The sequence below is a fragment of the Patiria miniata genome, unplaced genomic scaffold (genome assembly GCF_015706575.1).
Source record: "Patiria miniata isolate m_02_andy unplaced genomic scaffold, ASM1570657v1 HiC_scaffold_4, whole genome shotgun sequence".
NCBI lineage: Eukaryota > Metazoa > Echinodermata > Asteroidea > Valvatida > Asterinidae > Patiria > Patiria miniata.
In genome coordinates this window covers 1314340-1326718 of record NW_024037071.1, presented here as the reverse complement: position 1 = coordinate 1326718, position 12379 = coordinate 1314340, and the positions used below count along the sequence as shown (strand labels likewise).

Sequence of the window (12379 nt, the reverse complement as noted above, 5' to 3'; positions counted from 1 at the left end):
ATGGGGAAAATGCACCAAGGCAAATGATAAAGGGCACCAAGGCAAATTATGGAGGACACCAATGTACAATGAGGACACAAACAAGCAAAATAGTACCCACCTTGTCTGTACAATTCAAGCTTGAAAAAAAAAAAAAGCCACCCCCCACAAAAAAAACCCGCGTCGCCGCATCAATTTCGAAACTTCGGTCTGACCAGAGACCGATTTTTTTTTTTTTTGGCCTTACATGTAGCATCTTAGTGTGAGACGAGTGCAATAATGTGATGCATTCCATCAAACAATCACATTTACACTGGTAAGTTCAACTTGACACCAACCACAGCTATCCTCCCTCCAATATCACTGGTCTCAAAACCTTGCTCCAAAACTTGTTTTTTCTAAGCGATACCATTTTTACATTGTCAGAATAATTTTTCATTCTGAAATCGATTTACAAATTGTCGACAAATTGAGCACACAGAAGATCCTTTGGACATGTGTGATGCAATCAAGCTAAATGAGTCGTTTGTCGACCCTGGTCAATTAATTTTTTTTTTTACAGATTTGAAAAGAGCAGAATCTCAGCATTACTGCTGTGGAAACCGCATGCTGATACCATCTTTAGTTCAAAAATTATGGAAGTCAGAACACCAAGAGATGTGATGAAGTGATGTGATGAAGTGAACCTTATTTTGGCCTGAATCTCCAAATGAAAAATCCAGACAAACGACTCATTTAGCTTGATCGAATCACATACCCGGTATTACTCCTTTTGATAGAGGAGGTCGCGAATTCCTTACCAGTAAAACACTGACTGGTGCAATCGGAAACCAAACTTTCGAGTTTGACGGTTTTGGTTTCAAATATTTTCATGTGCAAAAACTGGGGGAAAAGAAAAAAAAATAGAAAAAAGAAAAAAAGAAATTGTAAAAATCACGACGAGGTGACACACTGTACATATCTGATTTAAAAGGTCTACACTGAGCCTTTGAGCTACACTACAGATAGAGTTGTTTTGACTCAGCCGGCGTTGACTCCACAGGGCAGTATGGACATTTGATTCTGTGAAGAAAACAAATTGGATGGAAACGTTAGCTGATTGATTCATAAGGTTATGATCACAGGCACTGCTTGAAGGGACATAGGGGATGTGTGACAACAGTTATTGATGTCGGAACAAGTTTGAAATGATCTCGGAAGCTGCGGGCCAACGACTTTGGCCAAGTTCGCGCAAGGACTATAGTTGACCAATGGTTAACTAACGTTTGCCCGAACTCCGTCTAGTCAACGGTGGTTGACTACGCTAGTCGACTATTTGGAACCAGCCTACTGGGGTTGGTTGCTTCGCTGGTAACATAGCCGCGCGCATTCATAACGTACAGCAGAGAGCCAGGATCCAGAAGTTTTGCGATGACATTTTGACCAGCGTTTGACTAGAGACGTTCGCACGTTGGTATCAGTGCGCAGGCGTAAGGTTCGTCACAAATCAACCACTGGTCCTTGCCCGAACTTGGCCTTTGCGTTCATGCATGAGTGACAAGATTGTGCCATGTAATTTCTGGAAGGAGTAGTGTTTTGAGTTACAAAAATCTGGTTTTTGACCCTAGTGGCCCTTTTTTCAGGACTACATTAAATTAGTAGGCGGTCAGTGGAGACCCATGAAAGTGCAAAAAAAGAGGGCCCGGGCCTGAGGCACGAGTTGATATACCCTTTGCAAGGCCCTGAGGGACAAGTTGATTACTACCCATCGAAGGCTGTCACTGGAACGTTTGTTACTAACTAACTAACGGAGAGACATGACAATTTGTTGAGGGATTTTGTCAATCCCATGACTTAAAACTGACTTTGCGAAATCAATAGAAGCGAACAGTAGTCATTGTGTTCCTGGGTTTTCGGTGGGAGAAGTAATGGCTTTTCCTTTACTCTACTAGTTCAAAAACCTGGCCTTTGAATATAATGTCGTTGTTCTCTTCTTTATTTTATGATTTTTAAACCAGGTAGGTATCTAGATAATTGTAGGTGATACTTTTTTGGGTATATTATTTTAAAACTACCCGTAAGCAAAACGTCCCACTTACTTGTTTCCGTTGGTCAGTTTGTTGAGGGAATCTCTTGAGATGGCATGTCCGCAGGTCAGGCGGACTGGTGGGTTGGTCTCTGACGTCTGCTGTCGCAGGATGGGGCAGGCAAAGATGGAATGGTAGCGGTGGTTCTCGCCAAGATCAACCTCAATCTAAAACGATGACAAAAATATCTTTAAAAAAGGCCATTCTAAAAACTAACTGTCACGGTACAACAAGAACACAGACTGGAAGAGGCTATTGGTTTTTCACCCATTCCAACGGGATTGGATTTACACAATTAACTTAATTTACAACAGAGTGAAAAAGCCCATGACAATCTGATGCACTGATGTCACTGACTGTGTAAATCCCATTGGAATGGGTGAAAAGCCCACAGCCTTTTACAATCTGTTAGATCTCTGGTTTGCATGAACAGATTTCCATGGCATTTTCACTGATTATACACAAGAGTGTAATTAATATGCTCCATCGAAATGAAATACTCATTTTAAGTACTTTTTGAGAAATTAAAGGGAATGTACAACATTTGCTTTTGCTGCAATTTTCAGAAATAAATAAATTTGGAGGATCAATAACATAGCAAATATTGTTAGCATGACTTATTTCACGTTTTGGGCTTGTAGATGCTGGAAAAACCAAGAAAACCAATCAAGTTCTTATAGTCTGGTTCCCTGACCCCACTTCAGATGAAACAGAGCAATTTATAGACTTTAGGGAATTGTAAGGTCAGAGAATCAGTCTAGCAGGCTTGTACCCTTTCACAGGTGTGTAATCAATTGCAAAGAAAATGTGGAATAACTAATTATGAAAAATTAGGAGCAGTGTTTGAAAAAAGCCAGTTTTCTCCAACCCTGGTCGGCCGACCAGCGTTGGAAAAATACAATCTTGTTTGAAAATGTCAGCATACCAGGAGCCACGATTTTACAGGATGCTTTAGACTGTCATTTCCTAGCAATCCAGTAAGGTATTTCGTGATAATTTGATCATTTCATTTTGTGATGTTTGCAAATGTTGTATCTTCCCTTTAAGGGATATCTGCTTGTGCAACTTTTTGGGGGGATACCCTGTATCTTATAAACTACAACTTACCGGAAGTTCATCCTTTGCGTTCCACACTACTTGGCACTGCCTCTGCTGCATTACTTGTCTGATGTTAAGTAGGGCTGGCAGAGCAGCGCAGCCAGCTGATATACTGTATGGAATCAAGGAATAATACTGGCAACAGTTACCAAGCGTTGGCGGTCAAGAATCGCAATACAAACTACAACACATTCAGCAAACCTTCTTCATTGTCTTCATCCGATAATTCCCCCTAAATAACCGAATTATTCATTATTCCCTCAAGCACACCAGCTACAGAGAGCCTACCTTTGAAATTAGCACCTGCTATTGAAAAAGTGGGAAAATGCACAATTTTGAACAAAAACTTGACAGGTTTATCAACAAATGTGACGGATTTATCATTGTATAACGTTGCTGTTATCTTAAAAGTGATCAGTTGACGTGTTTTTGCGAGGGGGTTCATTATACAGTCGGGTTTCAAAATGCATATTCATATTGTACAAATTTATATGATCGACGGATAAAGGGTTACGCACTTATGCACTAATGCAAATTTGGGTAAGTGGAGATACGCAACAAGTTTTGTTCATACTCAGCACGAAAAATGAACACAAATGGGAATTTGTGTTGAAGCTGCAAATTCGTAAAAATTTTAAAGTTTCCAACTCGAGCGAATTTTACAGTGAATATTTCACGTCATCGTATTCGCTTCGCATTCGCATTAAGGTTTAAAGCTATAGTCCATCATTTGTAATTTGTGCATTTTGTTCGTTTGAAGCAACAAAAGAGTTCAAAATCTAATAAAGGATACTAAGCAACTAACCTGATAAACTTTCAGCTAAGCTTCAGCTGTACATTCCGAGAAAAACAGCATTCTAAGATCTCAATTTCAAATCAAAAGTTACTGAATCATGTTTTGAATTGCAGCTATACGCGACGTCGCGCACTGATATCCGACGAATTATAACAACCGCGCGCGCGTGTGCGTCGTTCCAATACTTGCGCGCGCTGCGCTGAATAACAAAACGAACTACTAATTTAAATTTTCCTACGGTACTTCTTAAGAATCACCGTTGGAAATACCTTCTTTCGTTGATTACTTCAAAATGACAGCTTCCCAGAAAGAATAATTTCACAGGGAGTTTAGTTCCCTTACTATCTTTCCACTAAATTTGTTTTTCAACAATAATTACGCCAGTTACTTTTCGGATGGCTGCAAATGATGGACTATAGCTTTAAGTATGAACCGGCCTTGAGGTGGTCGTGTACTGTTCCAAGGATTCCAAGTTTTGTTTCTAGAACCCATCCTTTTACCTGACTGTCAGAGGGCTTTCCACCGACAGACCCAGCAGGGCACAGGCATCCTGGGTGAAGACGTCACAGATGTCATCCCAGTGGATGGGATCTAGGAGATGAGAGTAAGGCGTGTGCTCCAGGCCTTGACGGATGAATAGGAGGCTGCCCATCAACACCTGAAGCTCTGAAGACGACGGAAAGACAGAACAAGTATTAGCTCTCATTAGTCTGAATTAGAGGTGCAAGGATACAAATGTTCACCATAGGATATGATGCAATACCCACAAGGCACCCAAACACCACTCTAGTTAAAAGCTTGTGTAGTCTGATCCGGTCTTGTCCGGTCTGTTCCGGTTATTTTGATCTGGTCTGGTCTGAACTGCTCTAGTCTGGTTTGGTCTAGTCTGGTCATGTCTGTATGGTCTGGTCTGTTCTGTTTTAAAGTGTTCTAGTCTGGTTTAGTCTAGCCTGGTCTTTTTTTTTTCAGGTCTAGTTTGGTCTAGTGTGGCCTAGTTCAGTCTGTCTGGTCAATTTGGTTTGGTCTGGTCTATTCTAAACTGTTCTAGTCTGGTTTGTTCTGGTCTGGTCTGGTCTGGTGAAGTCTCCTTGGGTCTGGCCTACTCTGGTTTAGTTTGTTCTTGTCTGGTTTGGTCCAGTCTGGTCTGGACGGGTCTAGTCTGGTCTAGTTTGGTTCCCTCTCGTCTAATCTGATCTGGTCCTATTTGGTTTGGTCTGGTCTGGTCTGATCTGCTTTTGTCTAAAAATAAAAAGCAGCCAGTGTGGCTAAATCATGTCTGATCTGGTATAGTCTGGTCAAGCATCCAAACCAATACTTATCCAATCCAAACCAATATTTAAATGTTCTTCCTGTCCTTCATGTGAAACCAACCTTTTGCATGGCCCTCGGCAAACGAGGAGAAGTTTCTTGCAAATGTCAGCGCCTCCTGTTGTTTGGCCCCTCCGTGGCTAATCAGCTCAATGAAGCGTAACCGGTGCAGCTTGAACTCTAACGAGCTATTCTGAGCTTGAAGCTGCTCCCTGTGTCTGGCTGCCCAACTGAGAACAATCAACGAGGAAAGACAATATTGAAGAAAAAAAATGTTTAACTGGAAAGCAAATGAAATATTCTCAACCTCCCCCCTCCATATTGAAAATAATTAACTTCACTCTAAATGTATCAGAAATGACTATTGTGGCCCTTTCTTTAAACACCCTCAAGGGTATTTTGGCTAGAAACCCTGCCAAACGCAGCAACATGCAACACTTGTCTAAGTGACAAGCCTGCCCAGTGCAGCAAGATCCATCAGGCAAAAAGTCTCAAGGCCAAACTGCATCAGAGTCTGTGGTCCCCGAACGCAGCAGGATACAACTGTGGCACTGTGCTATGGGACTAGCTCGCATTGTCTCAAAAGTGGCCGTTTATGCACTGGTGTTGACAGCTGAATGCATCAAAGTGCACCAGACTTTTCCACCTGATGCACTGTGTTGCGTCTGGCAGGGTTAGGTTAACCCTAACCCTCAAGGGTCAGTTTCTACATCTAAAAGTAGTATGCATAGCGCAACCTAACATGGTATCTGTACTGTGCTTGAAAGTTCAAGATCTCGCCTGCATACTTACGCCATTGCTGGCCGAAGATCCTTCCGTTTCAGGGCCTCCAGGATCTGATTAATTTCAATGAAGGGCTCCTTGGCCGAGTCTAACATGTCTAGATCAGCCTCCTGATTGATAAAGAAAGAAGAAGTATCAATTATCCACGGTTAATTTTTGTTTCATTTGAAGCAACAAATTGCTTTGTGTCTAGCAACTGGATTCCGTTGCTAGTGCACGTAGAAAAGTGTGTACCCCATTTTGAAACCCCATTCAATAATTGTTTTCTTCAAAACGATTTTAGGCAGAATAATTTATTATTATCACATTCTAAAAATCTACAATTGGAAACACGTGGTCTCTAAAATACATCAGTATAAATAATGTGAATGTGTATTTGCACTATTTATTCGTACCTCTGTCAGATTTTCTGCTATATCAAGCATACCCTGCCGTAAGAAGTGTTCACAGATGACCTCATTGAGAAGCCGCATTCTCTCCGGTGACTCAAACGTCTGTTCAGAGTTCAGCTGGATCAGCTCACTGGCGAAATTCTGCCGAGAAGACATCAGAGTATGAATGGTCAAGTATAATAATTTGGGAGGCTAATCATCCTTACTCGCAGCTGGTATGCTGAATTGCGAAGGACGCGGCTACAATGTGGTCGGGCCGCTGGCACGTAAAGGCGCCTATGGCTGCTGGTCACATCGACCCATAATATGACCACGGAGCACAGCCTGAGATCGAAAGTGTTTAATTTTTCCGGAGGGAGGAAAACCGGAGGGCCCGGAGAAAAACCCTCGTGGCACAGGAGACAACCAACGCACAACTCTACTCACATGCGATCTGCGGCCAGGATTCGAACCGTGGTCACCTTGGTGAGAGGCGAGCGCTTTATGCACAAGCCACCCATGCCACTCAAAGTATCAGCGACTATTTAACTTTATGTCATAACACAGAACCTTTTTTTCAGGTTTTGGTCTGATCAGAATTTGATGTGAATCAAAACACAAAGTCGTTTTGTTTCTGCTCGGTTTGGACCACTTGGTTTGTTAACACTGGGCATTCTTGATGGGCACTGACCGCGGTTCAAGCATTTCCCTTAAAACTTGAATCAGGCCGTTCTGCATTTCTAAAACCACAAATGCCCATGGAAAGCCCTATAAAAAAAATATGTCAACTAATCTGAACCCACACAAGCTGAAATTCCTTGCTAACTTGTGAAACACACTTACTACCAACAGCACCAGTTTTTTCTGATAGGGTGAACAGAGATTCTTTGCTTACAATAGCAGACCCGCAAGCCTCTGTGGTTAACAGAGCCATGAAATTGAGCCCAAGTGAAAGTCAGTGTACAGGGTGAGTAAAAAAAAAACGAAACCCAAATGTTGGGACCATTGTTTTAGTGAAGTTCTGCATGTAGTACTTTCAAAATCTAGGCTATGAAAGCCCAAATCATAAGCTTTCTTTTAGTACAAAATCATTGAAATCACTCATGTACTTTTAAAGTTACAGAATTTTAGACACAACCACAGTTTTAAGGTTCTGTCCACTGATCACAAAAAGTTCAGTGTTCTTTCAGCAAAACGACAACAAATCACATAAGGATGTGTGTGAATTGTTTTCGTTTTGCACCTTTTTTTGTGATCCGTGGACAGAACTTTAAAACGGTGGTTGTGTTTAAAATTCCGCAACTTGAAAAGTACATAAGTGATTTGAATGAATCTTGTACTAAAAGAAAGCTTATGAATCTGGCTTTCATGTCCTAGATTTTGAAAGTGCTAAATACAGAAATTCAACAAAACAATAGTCCTGACATTTGGGTTTCGTTTTTTGTTACTCACCCTGTAGATTCCAAATTCAGGCAACAAAACCTTTCGTTTAGCTTGCATTGCCGTGTGGCTCTAAATGCCGAGTCCCAGTAAGTCAGACATGTATACATGTACATTTATGGGGTTAACAGAGACCACACCTGTACATGTACATGTACACTGACCTTATCAATGGCCTTGCCCACTTTGGAGACGCTGCTGTGGATGTCCTTGTGCTCATTGCTGACTCGGGTCAGTATGTCTTTGGTTCTGTTCTGGGCGGAGCTGAGAATCAGCTGATGCACTCTGTTCAACTCAGTGTGCGGCTCCGCTGCAAAATAAAAATATAATTACTAAAAATAATGTGTGTTTAACCCAACTGAAAACTTCCAATTCAGCGAAGTTGGAAGGTTGAAGTTTGGAAGTGTGACTTTTGAAACATTACATCAGCTCATATCTAATGGGTGCTGTTTGAGCTGGTATAGGCCAAACGTTATATATAAAAGAAGTCTTTACAGTTCTATGAACTTTCCCTCATATTTTCTGCCCTTGTACTGGCACTTTTGACCAATACTGAATGACAGGCAACAGCCGTACTGAGGCACTCTGCCAAAATTTGATGCAAGCTAGTGTGGGCGCGATTATCACAACCCATGCATGCCATGACGCCATTGCAGCATGACGCTTTTGTGAACAATGGCAGCTGCAGAAATTCATCAGAATTCAACCCGAAATTACAAGATAACTAGACATCTGAAGGTAATAAATTCAACGGTTTTCTTTGCTAATGCTATTTAGCAGTTTACTTGTAGACAGGATTGTGTGATTATAAAGTGACAATATTAAAGTCCGATCTTAGTTTGATTTTCTGCTTCTCTACTAGCAATCGGACCTTCCTCGCACAGGGCATATAGCATTTTGTGGCTGACATACAGAGGTAGTCCAGCATTTCAGCCACATTTGTGGGGCTAGTAAAAACTCAATTATAACTGTTACTTACAATGCCACCCCCCCCCCCCCCCCCCCCCCCCCCGGCCCCATAAAAAATATAAACAAAATAAAAAACAGGCCCTAAATATATTTATATAGGCCTAGCTAGGCCTAGGCCTTAGGGTCTATTCCTGGGATAATTTTCATAAGGATATTTCCCCACCAATTATTACCAAAAGTTAAAGTTCACCCATGTTTTCCCTCGATCGTCAAAACAAGAACCCCATCCTCTTCGACCACCGCACCCAATCATGCCTATTTATCACGAATTGCGTTCAACTAAGTATCACCGAACTTGCAATTGCATTTTAGAAATTGAATTTCTAAAATGATTCTCACCACTCGACAACTCCTGTCTTATGTTACTCAAGCTTTCGATCAGTTCCTCTAAAGTACGAGCGGAATGAGCTTTGATTCCATCAAATTTCCCAAGAACTTTGTCGACTTCCTTTTGCACACTCAGGCAGGCGTCCATGTTGAAGATTTCCTTCTTTGTTTACCGCATCATATGAAACGTACGTGACTTCCGGTAAAACTACATTCCAGAGATTTTTAATAGCGCCCTCTATATTATAACTTAAATTCCTGACTATTTTTCGCGGGGGGGGGGGGGGGGGGTTTGTAACTCCCGAGACAAAAACGTTGAAAACTTTTCCCGTACAAATTCCGCTTTTCCGCTTTATAAATTTCTCTATACAGGCTTGCACATAATTGCCACTCTTTCATGTATTTCCCCTCTCCGTACTAAATGGGAAAAGGCCAAAAAAAAAAGGGGGAAAAAGGGGGAAATTCAGCGATTTCAGGGCCCTGTGCTGTTTAAAAAAGTTTTTTTTCTTCTAACGAATTTTCATTTTGTATGCTTAGTTTTAATGAAAAAATATATTCCGATTGTGGGCGTCTGCAACCCTCTGTAAAAGTGCTTTTATTTTGCACACAAATGAATCCACCCTGCGTATGGGGCGCCGTTTGTCAAATAATTTTATTTAGCCAATTTTAAGCGAGAGCCCAATTATTGTCTGGCAGCAAATAATTATATTTTTGGGAAGAAATAATTCAATAACTAAACGACGGTGGATTTTATTCGCTCGATGTCTTTATATTCAAAAGTACCTAACTTTTATTTTGCTAGGAATAGAGCAATTGAAAAAAACAACAACTCTATTTTCCGGAGGTGAAACTCAAAACTAGCACGGGGAACGATTTTTAAATAAAACACGATCCTTACCCGAAAATAAATCATCTTTTGATTTTATTCCCTGGCCTTAAACAAACATCTTTGCTAATAAAGATTGACTGCTTTTATTGCCATTATATTCGCAAGTCGAGACTTTCGGTTGGCCACACAACCGAACAAATCAGAAATTAAATGATAGTCTATATACGCTACCTGTGACGTACGTCATACCAATTATGGGGCAACGCGACATACAGGCAACTCAAACAGGCACCTTTTTACATGTTATTTTGGAACGAATGTTGCATCCTAACGCCACTTTTTTTCATCATTATTATCTCAATGAAGGTCAGCCATAGCAGAAATGTTTTTTGACATAAAGAATTTCAAATTTTGTTAGAAAATACTTTCAAAATGCACCTTTTACATGGTATTTTGGAAAGAATGTTGCATCCTAACGCCACTGTTTTTCATCATTATTATTTTATCAATGAAGGTCAGTCATTGCAGAAATATTTATTGACAAAGAATTTCAAATTTTGTTAGAAAACCCTTTGAAAATGCACTGGACTGCGACACCAATCACATTTCAAGGGATACACATGAAGTGCAGATGTGATCAAGTTCGTAAAAGTTGGCATCAGGAAAGTGATGACTACACCATTCAATTTGTAAACAAATGTAAACACGATCTATACTCCGCATAAGCTTCTTTTTTTCATATATTTTATTGCAAATATCAGAAATTACATCAGATATCATATGTTTTCTTTAACATAAAAAGAAGTAAAGTCGATTGAAAACACAGGGTACACAAACTGGAACATAAAATATGGGTGAAATTGTTTTTGTTTTTTTGGTCACATTTTGCTCAGAATGTGTCACATATTGGATCAAATATCAAGATTTTTAAGGTTGTGTTAAAACACCCTCATAAAATACTCCCGATATCCATGGTTGCTAAAAAAAACTTAAATCATGTTCAGAAGCTCACAATATACTGCACAATAAAACCGAACTCATGCTGAAATATGTCTAATTTGCACATCTAATCACATATAAAAATATACCATCAACCAAGATTTTTTGCATAACGACCGAATTTTAAAATGTTAAAAAGACAAGTAAAGTTTTATAACATTAATTATGCATTGATAGTTTGTACTTAATACACAATGAACATAATTATTAAGAAGAATTAGTCACACTAAAATATACAAATTCAGGTTAAAAGTATTAGTATTTCATGAAACTATCTATAATAATTCAGAAGGTGTTGCACCATGGTACACATCTTTCATCCCCCTTCCCATACTCTCAACCCCCCTTCCCATACTGCCACCAACCCCTTTATCTGACAAAGAAAAATCCTCAAATCATGGAAAAGAAAAACCTTAAATGTTTGAAAATGTCCTCAGAGGTATGAGACCAACGAGGCGAGAAACATTCTTGTCCTCAACTGTTCAAGGTTAAGTTTTGTCTTTTCATAAGGCCCTGCTGAATCTTAATAATCTTTAATACTTCAGTGTTATTTATGAGTCTCAGAAATCTCACATTTCTGATACCACATGTATACTACAACAGATATCTAAAACTGCTTGTTCTCGTCTTCTCAAACCACATTTTATTTTTATTCTATTCATAAGATTGAATCTTATTGTAGTATTTTTGTATGAAATGATACCTCCTTTTTTCTTTTAAAATAAGCCAACTTGGGTTAGAATTAGGACCATCAATACTAAGACTGTAAAAGAAATTTACTGTTTTATCTACGATTAAAACCAATTGTCATAGAATATAAAAAATATGTTTATTCCCTTGATGGAAGATAAAATTTAACTATGCTGGAAGCATAGAATTTCAGCGTAAAGCCAAGACCATAATTACAAGTTTGACTGAAATTAATTTAAAAATAAAAGCTATATTGTGATGTTGTTTTCAACGTCAGAATAATATAGTTTTTTTTTAAAAAACATAGTTAAAACTAGTTTTCTCCTCAGAGGACAAATTCAGATGGATAGTTATTTCAGTGCTCAGTATTTCAACAACAAATATAACCCGATTTTGCTGATTTGACTGATTATCACTGATTTTACTAATTAACAAACCACATTTTGTAGAATTAGCTGATTGCCAATTTTGACAAGTTTCATCTCCATGTACATTAACCTAAATCTGTTCCGAACAATAATTTTGTTACAATTTCTATAAACAATGATCTCCGCACTCACTCACAGTTTTGACTGCTTCAAGAGATACACTCAAACAAAAATAGAAGGCATTATGGATAACCAACTGACATGCAGGTCGCACATGTTCTTGAAGTTGAGCTGTGCGCACATCCTGAGAACCCTATTGGTCACAGGAGTGCTGAATTTTGCAAGAGTGTGCTGCT

At 39.5% G+C, this 12379-nt stretch overlaps 1 protein-coding gene across 1 annotated transcript; it reads right to left on the bottom strand.

The window, feature by feature from the left end:
• Positions 1-638: 638 nt before the first annotated feature.
• LOC119739844 (E3 ubiquitin-protein ligase RMND5A-like) lies at positions 639-9354 on the bottom strand. Its single transcript, XM_038214949.1, has 9 exons — positions 9150-9354; positions 8006-8151; positions 6426-6563; positions 6040-6140; positions 5311-5477; positions 4440-4605; positions 3153-3255; positions 2058-2212; positions 639-1041 (listed from the first exon to the last, which is right to left on the bottom strand). Exons 1-9 carry the CDS (start codon positions 9283-9285, stop codon positions 978-980), a joined length of 1176 nt encoding a protein of 391 aa, XP_038070877.1. The 5' UTR covers positions 9286-9354; the 3' UTR covers positions 639-977.
• Between the last annotated feature and the right edge of the window lie 3025 nt (positions 9355-12379).

What these genes read in the sequence shown, in the direction of transcription:
- LOC119739844 (XM_038214949.1), bottom strand. Translation starts at nt 9,285, where the DNA reads ATGGACGCCTGCCTGAGTGTGCAAAAGGAAGTCGACAAAGTTCTTGGG. An exon ending in TGCCGAGGGCCATGCAAAAG is followed by an intron (nt 4,606 to 5,310) that starts GTTGGTTTCACA and finishes CGTCGTCTTCAG; the next exon opens with AGCTTCAGGTGTTGATGGGC. An exon ending in GAAAGCCCTCTGACAGTCAG is followed by an intron (nt 3,256 to 4,439) that starts GTAAAAGGATGG and finishes GATTCCATACAG; the next exon opens with TATATCAGCTGGCTGCGCTG.